This window comes from Pogona vitticeps, chromosome 2 (genome assembly GCF_051106095.1).
Source record: "Pogona vitticeps strain Pit_001003342236 chromosome 2, PviZW2.1, whole genome shotgun sequence".
NCBI classification, from domain to species: Eukaryota; Metazoa; Chordata; class Lepidosauria; order Squamata; family Agamidae; genus Pogona; species Pogona vitticeps.
The window spans coordinates 220,773,042-220,786,651 of NC_135784.1; the positions used below are offsets into that span (position 1 = coordinate 220,773,042).

At 43.7% G+C, this 13,610-nt stretch overlaps 1 protein-coding gene across 2 annotated transcripts in view; it reads right to left on the bottom strand.

Moving 5' to 3' along the window:
- SH3GL2 (SH3 domain containing GRB2 like 2, endophilin A1) overlaps positions 1-13,610 on the bottom strand; it is a 253,633-nt gene that overhangs the window by 5,142 nt on the left and 234,881 nt on the right. For both annotated transcript variants that reach the window (XM_072992063.2, XM_078384933.1), the window contains exons 5-8: positions 7,959-8,092; positions 6,009-6,167; positions 4,159-4,262; positions 3,151-3,278 (exon numbers count right to left, since the gene is read on the bottom strand). In XM_072992063.2, coding sequence (XP_072848164.1) covers positions 3,151-3,278; positions 4,159-4,262; positions 6,009-6,167; positions 7,959-8,092 — 525 coding nt within the window. The remainder of the gene's footprint in view (positions 1-3,150; positions 3,279-4,158; positions 4,263-6,008; positions 6,168-7,958; positions 8,093-13,610) is intronic.

Genomic DNA, 13,610 nt, shown 5'->3' on the forward strand with positions numbered 1-13,610 from the left:
AGTTACATCTGCTGATCCGGCTAGGGAAAATGGTCCTCTTGTGGAGGTCAAGCGCTGCTTACTAGTGAGGACAGATTCGCAGTTGTTTGAGACCGCAGGGGTGGACGTAGGAATACTTGACCATCAGTATAGGGGGCTAAGGGATACTTGTTCCCAGGTGACCCTGTGCCATCCAGACATTATTCCTGGGAAGTATATAATCCCAAAAGAGAGCCTGAAGGTGGCAGGGATTGAGGGGCAGGTGATCTCACTGCCAGTAGCTGAGGTACCTGTGAGCTTTCAAGGCTGGAGGGGAGTGTGGCGGCTAGCGATTTCATCGACTCTGCCAGCAGCCGTGCTCGTGGGAAATGACCTGGCTGAACATGTGAAACGGGTGCTAGTGATTACACGCTCACAAGCTACCACGGGGACAGTTCAGGGGGGTACTGGAGAGCCCGAGGCTGAAGCAGGTGAGGGTAGTTCCGAAGCTGTGGTAGAAACCTTAACCACAGACAGCAAATTTGGCCAAGAGCAAAAGGCAGACACCACTCTCCGAAAGTGTTTTGAAAAGGTGACAGACACCCAGCTAACACCTGAAACCCCAGCGAGATTTCGCGAGGAAAAGGGAATTTTATATAGAGAGACCCTGAGGAATGTCTCAAAAGGGGGAGATGGGATCAGAAGTCAGCTAGTGGTACCTGAAAAGTATCGCCCCATGATCTTACAAAGGGGGCACTCTGACATGTTTGCTGCGCACTTAGGGGTGAACAAAACACAGCAGAGAATCACACAAAATTTTTACTGGCCTGAAATAGGGAAGCAGATCAAGGAGTTCTGTAAACAATGTGATGTGTGTCAGAGGCAGGGGAATAACCGTGACAGGACCAAAGCGAAGTTGTGCCCTTTGCCTGTGATTGACACCCCGTTTAAATGTATAGGAGTGGATATTGTGGGACCTTTGCCCAAGGCCACAAAGAGGGGGAACCGGTTCATTCTCACCATTGTGGACCATGCCACAAGGTACCCCGAAGCCATTCCCTTGACTAACATTGAAACTAACACAGTGGCAGATGCCTTGGTGGGGTATATGTCCAGGATGGGATTTGCCTCAGAAATAATCACAGATTTGGGCGCATCGTTTACATCGAAGCTCATGAAACGGTTATGGCAAATCTGTGGAATTAAACACAAGGAAACCACTGCCTATCACCCCGAAAGTAATGGGTTAACGGAGAAGTTCAATGGGACTCTGATGCGCATGATTAGGGCTTACTTGGCAGAGAATCCAAACAATTGGGACCAGAAGCTGCAATCCCTTTTGTTTGCTTATCGATCAGTGCCACAAGCCAGTACCGGGTTCAGTCCGTTTGAACTTTTGTTTGGGAGAAGGGTGAAAGGGCCACTAGATTTAATCAAACAAAATTGGGAACAGATCACCCAGGATGACCCACAAGATGTTGTGACATATATAGACTCTTTAATGAATGACCTAAAGAGAAACTTAGAGCTAGCAGCAGAGAACCTGCAAGCTCAGAAGGTTAGACAGAAAACCTGGTATGACCAGAAAGCCAGGGGAGGAAGTGCTTTGGCCTAGGCCCTGCAAAGAGAACAAACTGCAGCTGGGTAGCCCAGAAATAAAATACTTGGGTCACATAGTAGGGGGAGGAGTGATCAAACCCCTAGAGGCCAAGATAGAAGCCGTTCGTGATTGGCCCAGACCCAACACCAAGAAAAAAGTCAAATCATTTCTTGGGTTGGTGGGCTACTACAGAAAGTTCATCCCGAGGTTTAGCGAGATTGCGACTCCGCTGACCGATCTGACGCAGAAGAAGACTGATGACCGCATCCCGTGGACCAGCGACTGTGAGGAGGCGTTCCGGAGGTTGAAGGAGGCGCTCATCCATTATCCAGTGCTGCGTGCTCCAGACTTCGACCGGGAGTTCATCATCTACACCGATGCGTCTAACAGCGGGGTAGGAGCAGTTCTTTGCCAGGAGGATGAAAATGGTGACCAGCATCCAGTGTCCTACCTGAGTAGGAAACTCCAGAAAGGTGAGAGACATTTGGCAACCGTGGAAAAGGAGTGCCTGGCCATAGTATACGCGATCCAGAAGGCCAAGCCTTACATCTGGGGAAGACATTTTGTTCTGTGCACTGACCACTCACCACTGCAGTGGTTAAAGACAATGAAAACCCACAATAGTAAACTTATGAGGTGGGCTTTAAACCTGCAAGATTATGACTTTGAAGTGAAGGTGGTCAGAGGGTCAATGAACTGTGTTGCTGACGCCTTGTCAAGAAGACCCGAAGAGTGAAGACGGCGAAGAAACCATGGACTATGTATAGTTTGTTGACCAAAAGTTAATTGTACCTGTTTATTGAACAGGCTTGGTTTGTATTAATAAAGGTAATTTAATGTATTGTAAATGTTAATGTTTAAATGCCTAGTTGATATGTTTAACCTAGAGTGTAAGTATGGTATTGTGTTAAAATGTATAACTGTTTGTGTTTTAATCCTGGTTGTTTTTTTGGAGAAAAGCACTTTAGCTTTTCCCCTGCAAAACAACTTATAAAGAGGGGAGGTGTTACATACAGCACTGATGGTACCTGTCTGTCATGGGTTTGGAGGGAAAGTTCCATCCTATGGGGAGTGGAAGGCGGGACATCAGGGAGGAGGAGCTGTACTGTATATATATTTGGAGCTTGTGTGAGGAGTGAGGAGTGGGAGTCTGTGTGTCAGACTGAGTACAACTGTGTGTCAGTTAGTACCTACCTGATAGGTTCAGGTTTCTATATAGGTAGCCAGAACTGATAGGTTCAGGGTCTGTGCTTTACTTTGTGTTCTGTGTGAACCAAACTGTTGTATGTATGATTGAGACTAAGCCACGTTACAGTATCTTATTTACTTGATCTTTTTATTTACCCTGTTTGTTATTTAAATAAACCTTGTTCTTTTGTTTGTTAAAAATCCATTCCTGGTCTGTGTGACTCCTTATAGGGAATGGTTGGTGGCAGCATAATTATAGTGTGGCATACTCCAGTAGGTCTGGGGTTGCCACAAGCGGCACCTCCAGAAAAGTTCAATGTGCCCTTCCATCATAACATCCAAAGCAAATCTTACAGCAGTTGCTCTCTTAGATTCCCTTTGCAGCCCACTCCCATCCCTCTCACCTGTGCGCTTTGGAGTGGTGGCATTACTGATCCCACCATTATGCTGAGGGTTGTCGCTAGTAAAGTCCAAGCTCATGCGTGGCTTTGGCTGATATTCTCTCCTGGGCTGAGATGAAGCATCTTTTATCCTGCCAGAAGATGAGTGATGCCTTTCATGATCTGAGACAGGAATTATTCAGTAAATCTTGCCCACTCAGTCAAATCAATATATAAAAAGTCTTTCTGGTCCACAGCAGCCAAACTCAGAAGGCAAGGCAGGTCATGCTAACCACAGTATGCTACAGTTTCGACAAGACACTTTACATACTGGTCTACAGTATGTAAATCAGTTTTGTCCAGTGGATTCCCTCCAGATGGCCAGTTTGGCTAAGGCTTTCTGATAATCCAAAAAAGTAACTTTTCCATTGTTATTAAAATTCATTTCCCAAGCTCTAGAGGCTAGCTACCAGATTGGATCTTATTGGCTGTTCAAGTCACCTGATCCTGCAGGGCTTGGATACCTATATTCCCTTACAGTGGTTCACCTGAAAGGGAGCAGAGATCAGATCTCCAGTTCTCTCATACAAAGAGTTTAGTGCTCAGCTTTACAGGTTTGACCTGGGCACCTTATACCCTAATCCCCTAGAGTTACAGTCATTTACTTTTTGGAGTTCTCCCTTGAAGCATGGTTGTGAAAAGACCTTTTCTTCAGAAAGAAACCAGAGATTCTGAAAAGCAATCCTGTTCTATAGTTACGTAAATTAGGAAGCTTTAATCCTATGTCAGATTGCCCTTGTAGACCCTTATTGTACCCAGAACTTGGAATAGTTACTGTAACCCTTCAGAATCTCCAAACCAGCATGGCCACTGCAGGCAAATGTTGTATGGGGGGTTCTGGGAGTTGTATTCCAAAAAGAACCTTTTCCTAAACTCTGGCACAGGAGTTGGTGCAGAAGGGGAATGCTTCTCCCATTTTTACAGCTTGACACCACCAATAAATAAGCAGAGACAACTGCGGCAAATGTTTACCTCTCTTCCAACCTGGAGCTAACTCGTTGAAGGATCTGTGTAGCTTGCTTGTGGTATTCCAGCTGGGCTTGTACAAGGGCAGAGAGCTGGCTAACCTGTTCGATCTGACAAGAGAAAGGTTTATCTCAACACTGAAGAGGGTAATAACTTTCCGCTTTAAACTAGGTATCCAAAGTGAATATAAATAAGATCTGACTCATGTTACAATCTCCTCCTCACCATACAGATTATGGCCTGCTTGTCTACCAGGAGGCAGAGAAGGCTGGACTCCGACCCACTGATCAGTTATTTGCTAGACTTTTGAGAACCAGATGGTTGCTGGAGTAATGATTTAGATCAGTGGTTTCCAAGCTTGGGTAATCCAGGTGTTCTTGGACTGCAATTACCAGAAGCTTTCACCACCAGCTGTGCTGATTGGGGTTTCTGGGAGTTGCAGTCCAAGAACATCTGAGTTACCCAAGGTTTGGAACCACTGATTTAGATGGATTTTGTTTTGGTCTAGCAACCTACTGCTTTACTTCTAAACAAGAGTATACACATAGGATGATGTCTATGAGATAACATTTAACATTTTTATTTTAAATATTTTATCCCATCTTGCTCCTTGAAAAGGACACAAGGTGGCTTACAACATTGAAAGACAATATTTAAAGTCCATACATCTCCTTTTGACGTATAAGGAGAAACTTCCTTATAATCAGTACTATGGGTCCCAATTCAGCTTTGATGTCTGCTAGTTATGTGCCAATTTACATGAAGACAAACCACTTGTCTCCATGTACGTATATTGGCTTCCAGCACTCCATATAACCCAAGATAATGTATTTTTCCAAACATCTGACATAATCCTCACTTTATTCGAAGTGAAATCCTTGACTGGGCTTGTATCAGGTAATCAGTACTCCTCTAAAATAGTACTAACTTTTCAACATATGATCTTAGCTTGATACTTAAATGAGCTGGATGAAATTCTGCTTTATCAGAAGCAAATCTACTTGCAGATAGCCCAACCTTCCATTTCAACTTTTTATCCTATATTTAACAGAGTTAAACACTATAGCCTGGGACACTTTATTCCATGGGAACCGGGAAAGCATTTTCAGTCGGAAATAAACAATTTATCACTGTTATTCCAAAAAGAAACGTGAGACTGCACAGAATAAACTCTGATCTAGAAAGTATTTGAACCCATTCTGCTTCAGAAGGCAATAAGAATTTGAAGTAAGTGCTATGGTTTTACTTCAGCAGGTGAATTCAGTTTTGTTTAAACTTGATTGACTGCATATCCTAGCCTAAAGCTTCAGGACATATAAGAATATCTCCTTATTGAATTCATTTTGAGTAGCCTCCTCAGGCTACTCAGTCACTGTTAAACACATTGCATGGATTTAGATCTCAAGCCAACTAGCTGTGGTGTGCAAAGCATATTTTAAAAAATCACAGCTGAACTATAAGTCTATTTGTCAAAATGTCTCTCAGATTCATCCTCAACATTCTGTCCAAGGATTACCAGAGAGTGTTATCCTACACTGCTATTTGCATAAAGGCTGACAGAAAACAGAGCAATTTACTGTTGGAAGCCAGTCAGCCTCTCTCTATTTGCGCTCCACTCCACCCTACCAAATCTTGCCTTTGGGAGTCTAGCAATTCAAATTCATTTTTCTAGCAGGATGTTCAAAGTCCACGTAAGACCTGACCTTGGAACATATACTCATGAAAGTCTATCAAGAAACATGAATACAAAATCCAGTTCTTATGTTTTTGTTAGTCTTTTAAAAATAGATTAAACTGATATGAAAGCTGTCAGTCTTACAACATATTCAAAGGACATAAAGAAGGGGTTTGCTCACATCCATCTCTAGCAAATTAAACATGCTTGACTCAGCAATTTCCTTTGACTCATCAAATTTCTCCAGAGCTTGACGGAGTTCCTCATCTGCGATCTTGCCTTGTCTTTTCTTCTTGTAATCAAAGTCCAGGCGCCTGCCCTCCAGTTTTTTAAGGTGGTGCTTTAAAAAAGAATGGAGGCCATGTTATGAATTTTACTGGAATTGCTAATAATGGCTATTGAGAATAGTTCTTATCGTCGGATAAGGAACAGAATACATGTCTTTTAAAATAAGCAACCAAATGTTTCTCAGCATGCATGCTGAGCACATATATTCAGCCAGCCCAGTCAGACCTATATGTCAGACATCTGAATCAGCAAAACTTTAGCAGTGACAGCTGAGTGGATTATTTAATATGACAAAGCATATTATTTTGTCAAATACATAAGGGGTCAACAAAATAATGCATTACACATCATTAATTTTGTATATAGAGCCACAGTTTTAACTAATACTTCCCGTATATACAGTATGTGCATAAAATATATGTTCTACAGATTACATATTGTTAAGAGTCCATGTGACCAAGCCTCTTCTGCCTCAGGAGCACTGCAACTAGAACTAAGAGCCATCGGTGGACTCTAATCCTACCAGCTTTTAGACAAGTGGTAGAAGCAGCACTGTCTCATTGACTGTCTGATTCCCATAAATGTTGTTTTAAAGAACAGTTTCTTCCAGCTTTTATTCTGTTATTTTATTGTACTATGGTATTGTTTAATCCATATATTTGATGGTCTTGGCAGACAACAAAGTGAGTGATAACATACTTTTAATAAATAATAAATAGACAAAAGGATTTGTGAATTGCCGTCTCTCCTCAAGATATTTCATGTTTTATTTAGCTTCTGTCAAAATTCCTCAAATGACAGGCACCTTATGAATAGCAAATATTGAAATGAGAACTCAATCTAGAAGGCAGAAAAGAGTAAATAGAATAACTTAAAATCTTGATATGGCAATAGGTACAGAATGGATGGAAATATTGTCTCCCCTCATCCTCATCCAATTCCCTTTTTCTTTCTGTCATCCCTTATATAAAAAAATAAAATTAAAAAAAAATCCTCAAATGTGTTCCCTGAGGCAGAAGCTCCAAATTCACTTTGAGTTTTAATTTAGGTCAAATCCTGAGAGAACGTAGAAAAAGAGATGTGTGGAGTTCCTTACCACACTGTGCTATTTCTCTAATCCTACCAGCATTTTTTTTTACAGTGCATGATTTCCTGAGACATTTATTCCAAATAACCCCAGATGTTCCTTTAGGGAGAATTCCTGTAAAAGTACTATATTCAGTATTATAAATATATTATGTTCAGTCATAATAATTGCTCTTCTTCTTTATGGTACCTTTTGATGTTGCCACTGTTTTCATGTTATTGGAAAAAAACAAAAAGCAATCTGAGTCAACCAGAGTAGTGTAATAATGTTTTATGTTTTATGGAAGCTTTACTCTTTTAAAAAAAGTAATAGAAGGTTCAATTTAGAGGTCTTTATTGTTATAAGTAATAACAGCATTGCAGCTGCTCCATTTGCTGTTTTTTGTCTTGCAATGTCTCAGTAAGTATATCACTGAGTTAAATTTGTCTTACTTTGTTAAGGCTCACATGACTAGCTACTGAAAAGAAGCAATGCAAGGGCCCAGTGATGTAGTGAGTCCTCTTTAGTTAGGCAGTTCAAAGAAGATGGCAACAAGATCCAGAGCAACTATACTTCTCTGTCTAACATGACTGGTGAAAATCTTGGTGGAGAATTACTATATGCAGATAGGGGTTTGCTATTGTGCAGAGAGTTGTATAACTCTGTACAACAGAAAATGCCTATGCTAAGTTCTTGTGTCAATTTGTCACTAAAATGTATTCCACTGTATTATGCTGGCATAAAGACACAACAGTTCATGATCAAAGGTAGTGATACCTGTATTTCCCTCAGGTCTTTGTCATGGAGGTTTTGAAGGGGGTCAATGAAATTCTGTTTAACTTCAATATCCAAAGAATCTTTAACCTCAGAAAGCTCCTTCATTGCTTCCCCGATCTCCCCCAGCGCTGGGCCTGAAAAATAAGAACAGGATCTCCTTCATCTCAAGATAAAAAGAGAAATAGTGTGCTTTCATATTACTATAGAGTGATAATAGATTTAGAAAATTCATTGCAGCAATTAAAGGATATGCCTCGTTTAAGTAACTTACCAGGAACAAAGAAACAAGACCTCTGTTCAGCCATGCATTCTCCACATGTGACACAGACAGAATCCAATTTTTAGAGTCAGAATATGATTTTTCCATGCCCTGGCTTTTGAGGGGAGCCTATGTGAACACAGGAGACTCTCCATGTGAGTTTTGCTTGTTGAAGAGGAGGCCAGAGGGGACTGGGCTGACATGTTCCCTGAATCACATGTTGTCAAGAAACTAGAAAATGGGGAAAGGGTGATGGTTTCAGTTGTCCTTTGAAATACAGGCCTGTAAGCTTGTGATTGGGATGAGATTGGGGGGGGGGGAAGAGAAATTGTCCATTAATTGCCGTGTCTTATCTCTATGAGAAGGAGTTTACAAGGCCACAATCCATTCCTGATATGAGCTAATTAACAAGACTGGTTTCAGCCAAAGAGAAGAGAGGAGGAGAGAGCACAAAAGTTACTCTCCTCTTCAAGAAGGTTTGGAGTGATCCTCAAACAGTCCAGAAAGTGGAATGATGAGTATAAAATGAAAAGAAAGTTTGCTTAGCTTAGCCTAGTCTCTCTAAAGAGAACACGATGCTCACCTCCTGTCTTGCTATCTGGTTTGTACTCTGAATATGTTCTGGAAGCATGATGAAGATCTGCTTGAATGTAAGGACAGAGGCTTAGGATAGTTAGCTTTCTTATTTTCTTCTGGGAACCGCTGTGGAATTGTCCTTTCTCAAGGTCTTTGAATAGATAAGATAGAGATAGAGAGAAAGAGAGAGATAGAGAGAGATGGAGATAGAGAGATGGGGGAGAGAGAGAAACAGAAAAAGAGAAAAAGATATATAGAGAGAGAGTTATATATATATATATAGAGAGAGAGAGAGAGAGAGATAGAGAGAGAGAGATAGACAGATAGAGAGATAGAGAGAAAGGGAGGGAGGGAAAAAAGAGAGAAAGATGTATATATACAATAGTGAGAGAGGGGGGGAGGGATGATAGAGAGATATACAGTGGGGTCTTGACTTGAGAACTTAATCCGTATTGGAAGGCGGTTCTCAAGTCGAAAAGTCTGTAGGTCAAGTCTCCATTGACCTACAGTGCGTTGAAAACCGATTAATCCCGTAACAGGCCGTTTTTGTTCCATTTTGGTTTTTTTCTGGTCTGTAAGTCAATTCTCAGGCTGCAAGTCAAACCTAAATTTTGCGGCCAGAGAAGTCTGTAACTCAAAAAGTCTGTAAGTCAAGCCGTCTGTAAGTCAAGGGTCCACTGTATATAGAGAGAGATATACAGAGAGAGGGAGACAGACAGACAAAGAGAGCAAAATTTGGGACAGTTAATATTTTAGACTGCAACAGTCCATGCACGGACGACCCCCATGCCCCCCCATTCATGGACGGCGGTGGCGGCAGCCCCCCTAGTCCTTGGAAGAATGGTCTTCAACAAAACTGGTCCCTGGCATTAAAAAGGTTGGGGACCACTGGTGTAGTGGATAGAGTGATGGGCTCAGGAGGCCTACGTTTGAATCCCTGCTCAGCCACTGAAGCTCACTGGGGGAGTGGAACTGGTAAAACCACTCCTTAAATAACTCATTTAATTTGAAAGCCCTATTAGGATTCTTTCTTGGTTCTGACTTGATGGCATGTAACAACAAAGCAGCTAACAAGTATAAATGATAGGAAAAATTTAATTGTCACACTCACCTCTCCCTAAAGAGAGTATGAGGTTTGGACAAGGAGTCACTGTGGGCGCAAATCTACCACCTTTATCTCTCAGGTTGGTCCTCTAGGCCTCAGAAATACATAGCATAAGCCCCATGGACAAGCCTGACCTTAAAAGAAATCTTTATTTACTTTCAAAGCATTTAAGCACGAACTTTGTGTTTCCTTAGATAACACAAACGCTCTGCAATGTTGGACCTGTTATCAAATCACCACTAGATTTAGATGTAAACCTTGCTGTTCAAGAGACCAAATAAGATTATATTTGTTTTTATTAAGAAAATAAAGTTTCATAGAAACAGTTGTTGGCAAAAGCGTTAGCATAAACATATCCAAAAGTCACAATGGTTAAATAAAGCTGACATTTCTTATTAAAATAAGAAACACTAAAAACATCTTGCTTCTTGCTTCTAACCTGGGCTAATCCCCCACCTCCTTCTGGTTTTATAAAGACAAACTGTTTTCCCTTGCTACATTCTGCAAACATTCCATCACATGTCATGAACTAATAAAGAACATATGCAAAACATCCATTTTTCTACATGTCTTGGCCCTCCTTCTCCATGACATTTCTTCTGCTGCTAACCAATTAATTAAAAGAAGGCTCAACACAACTCTTGACCCATAATTCTCATGAAGTTCACAGGTCCACATCTTGCTTCCAATTAGCCAGTATGTGTGTTTGCTCTTCTCAGGCCTCTCTCTGTGGCCTTCTGCTTATCTCAGGCTCTCTCTGTACCAGCAGTCTGGAAAACTGTCTCACAGGCTAACACATTCCATTGCCTTTAATATCACAGAACCTGACAGTCTCCATTTTCTTGTGGCTACAATTCCCACTGGTTGTTGTAGGTTTTTCTGGCTGTCTGGCCGTGTTCTTGAGGTTTTTCTTCCTAACGTTTCGCCACTCTCTGTGGCCGGCATCTTCAGAGGACAGGAGTCAGAACTCTGTATTCTGGTTCAGTTTGTAGGATAGTTGAGTATTTATAGCTGTGATATCAGCTTTTTGTCCTTTTCAGGAGATTGGGTGATTACAATGATCAGCGTGTTTTTTGTTGTGGATGTATTGTTGTGATAAGGGGGAGAGATGATCTGTCACTGTGAAAGATGGATGTTGTAGGGAAAAATCGGCAGTAGCTGAACATGTCCTGAAACAAGGTGGACATGAAATTCTATGTCAAAAGACAGAAGTACTGGACAACACCAGCAATCATTAAGTTAGACTGCACAGGGAAGCCATTGAAATCCATAAACACCAGTAGAGCTTCAACAAAAAAGAAGAAAGTCTAAACTCAACAAAGCCTGTCTCCCAGCACTGAAAAACACAGCCTGCAAAAGGTCAACAAACTCTATCCAGCCACAAGGACCAGTGATCACTACACACAAAGGACCAGCGAACGACACCCATCAATCACAGTGACAGATCATCTCTCCCCCTTATCACAACAATACACCCACAACAAAAAACACGCTGATCACCGTAATCACTCAATCTGTTGAAAAGGACAAAAAGTAAGCATCTTTGAGGTCTATGACCGTAAATCAGTCATTTTTTTCAAAGTAAACCAGTTCAGCCAGCCTTCCACTCTAACCCTGGTGCTGTTGAATGCCAGGTCTGTATCCAATAAGCCCCAGTTGATTCAAGATCTTATCCTGGAGGAGGATGCAGACCTGGCATGCATAACCGAGACGTGGCTCAATGGGGAGGGTGGTTCCCCCCCTGGCCCTCATCTGCCGCCCGGTTATGATGTCCAGCACCAGGGTAGACTTGGAAGGACAGGGAGGGGGAGTAGCCATTGTTTATAAATCCAGCTTGGAGGTTACCAGGCGCTTCTCGGTGGTAAGGCCGGTCTAGAGGCGCTCCACGTGTCGATAGGGGCCAGGGATGGAATTGGGATTTTGCTGGGCTACCGTGCCCCCTGTGGCCCAGCCACTTCCCTTCCGGAGCTGGCCGACTTTGTCTCCGCGGCACTGTTGGGTTCCCCGAGGCTTCTGGCCTTGGGTGATTTCAACGTGCATGCGGAGGCAGAGGTTACCGGGCCAGCTTTTGAGTTCTTGGAAACCATGGCTTCCTTGAACATGTCCCAGCATGTCAACAGCCCCACCCACGTGGGTGGTCACACTCTGGACCTGGTCTTTTCCTCCAATTGGGGCGAGAGTGGTCTGATGGTGACGGACCTGGTGTCAGTCCGCTTGTCATGGTCAGATCACCACCTGATTAAATGTAACCTCACAGTGCCCCCCCCCCGCAAGGAGCAGGGGCCTATTTCTATGGCCCACCCTCGAAGACTACTGGATCCAATTGGTTTCCAGGATGCCATGAGAGGGATTACGGCTGACCTGGCTAGCGCTCCTGTCGACGTCCTGGTGGACAGCTGGTCCACCGCTGCAACCAGTGCAGTAGACACGATCGCGCCCAAACGCCCCCTCCGGCGCAGAACTCGTCCAGCGCCCTGGTTCAACCAGGAGCTCCGGGCGATGAAGCGAATAAGGAAAAGGCTAGAGCGTAGATGGAGGAAGAATCCGACGGATAACAACTGGCTAGCTGTCAAGGTCGCAACTAACCGTTACTTGAATAAGGTGAAGGCTGCATGTAGATCATTCTTCGCTAACCGGATAAGCGAAGCATCCAGCCAGCAGGCGGAGCTCTTCCGTATAGTGCGCGACCTATCCAGAGTTGGTCCAGGAGATGGGCCTCCCCCTAGTTTTTCACCAGACCAATTTGCGGCATTTTTAAAATCTAAAGTGGAGGCCATCCGCCGGGAGCTCTCCCCTTATTTGAATGCAGTGAATTGAGCTGAGATGTCCAGAACTCCGTCTTGCCCGGTTATTTTTGACTCTTTCCAGCCGGTACCACCTGACTCTGTGGCCAGGGTGCTTGACTGCTGTTGGGCCACCACCTCCTCCTTGGACCCTTGCATGGCCTGGCTAATCAAAGCAGCCAGGCCGAAAACAACTAAATGGGCCACAGCAATAATAAATGGGTCTTTCTTGGAGGGCAGGTTTCTGCCTGCCCTCAAGGAGACACTCATTAGGCCCATACGAAAGAAACCTAGTTTGGCGGTGGACGAAATTGGCAATTATAGGCCCGTCGTCAATATTTCTCTCATGAGCAAAGTGGTGGAGAGGGTGGTGGCAGACCAGCTTCAGGCTCTCCTGGATGAAACAGATGCCCTGGATCCATTCCAGTCGGGCTTCAGGCCACGTCACGGTACAGAGACGGCATTGGTCGCCCTGTATGATGACCTGCTAAGGGAGGCTGACAGGGGCAAAACGTCTCTGTTGGTCCTCCTCGATATTTCAGCGGCCTTTGATACCGTCGACCACGGTATCCCCCTTGGGAGGCTCTCCGGGCTGGGAATCGGTGGCCTGGCGTTAGCCTGGCTCCGTTCCTTCTTGGAGGACTGTCCCCAGAGAGTTCAGCTTGGGGAGAGTGTCTCAGCCCCGTGGAGCTCCAACTGTAGGGTTCCACAGGGGTCGATTATCTCCCCAATGCTACTTAACATCTACATGAGGCCGCTAGCTGGGGTCATCAGGGGGTGTGGAGCGTCGTGTCACCAGTATGCTGATGACACCCAGCTCTACATCTCCTTTTTACCAACTGCAGGTGTTGCCGTCCTGTCCCTCCAGCGCTGCCTGGGGACTGTACTGGAATGGATGCAGGAGAATGGCCTGAGGCTGAACCCGGACA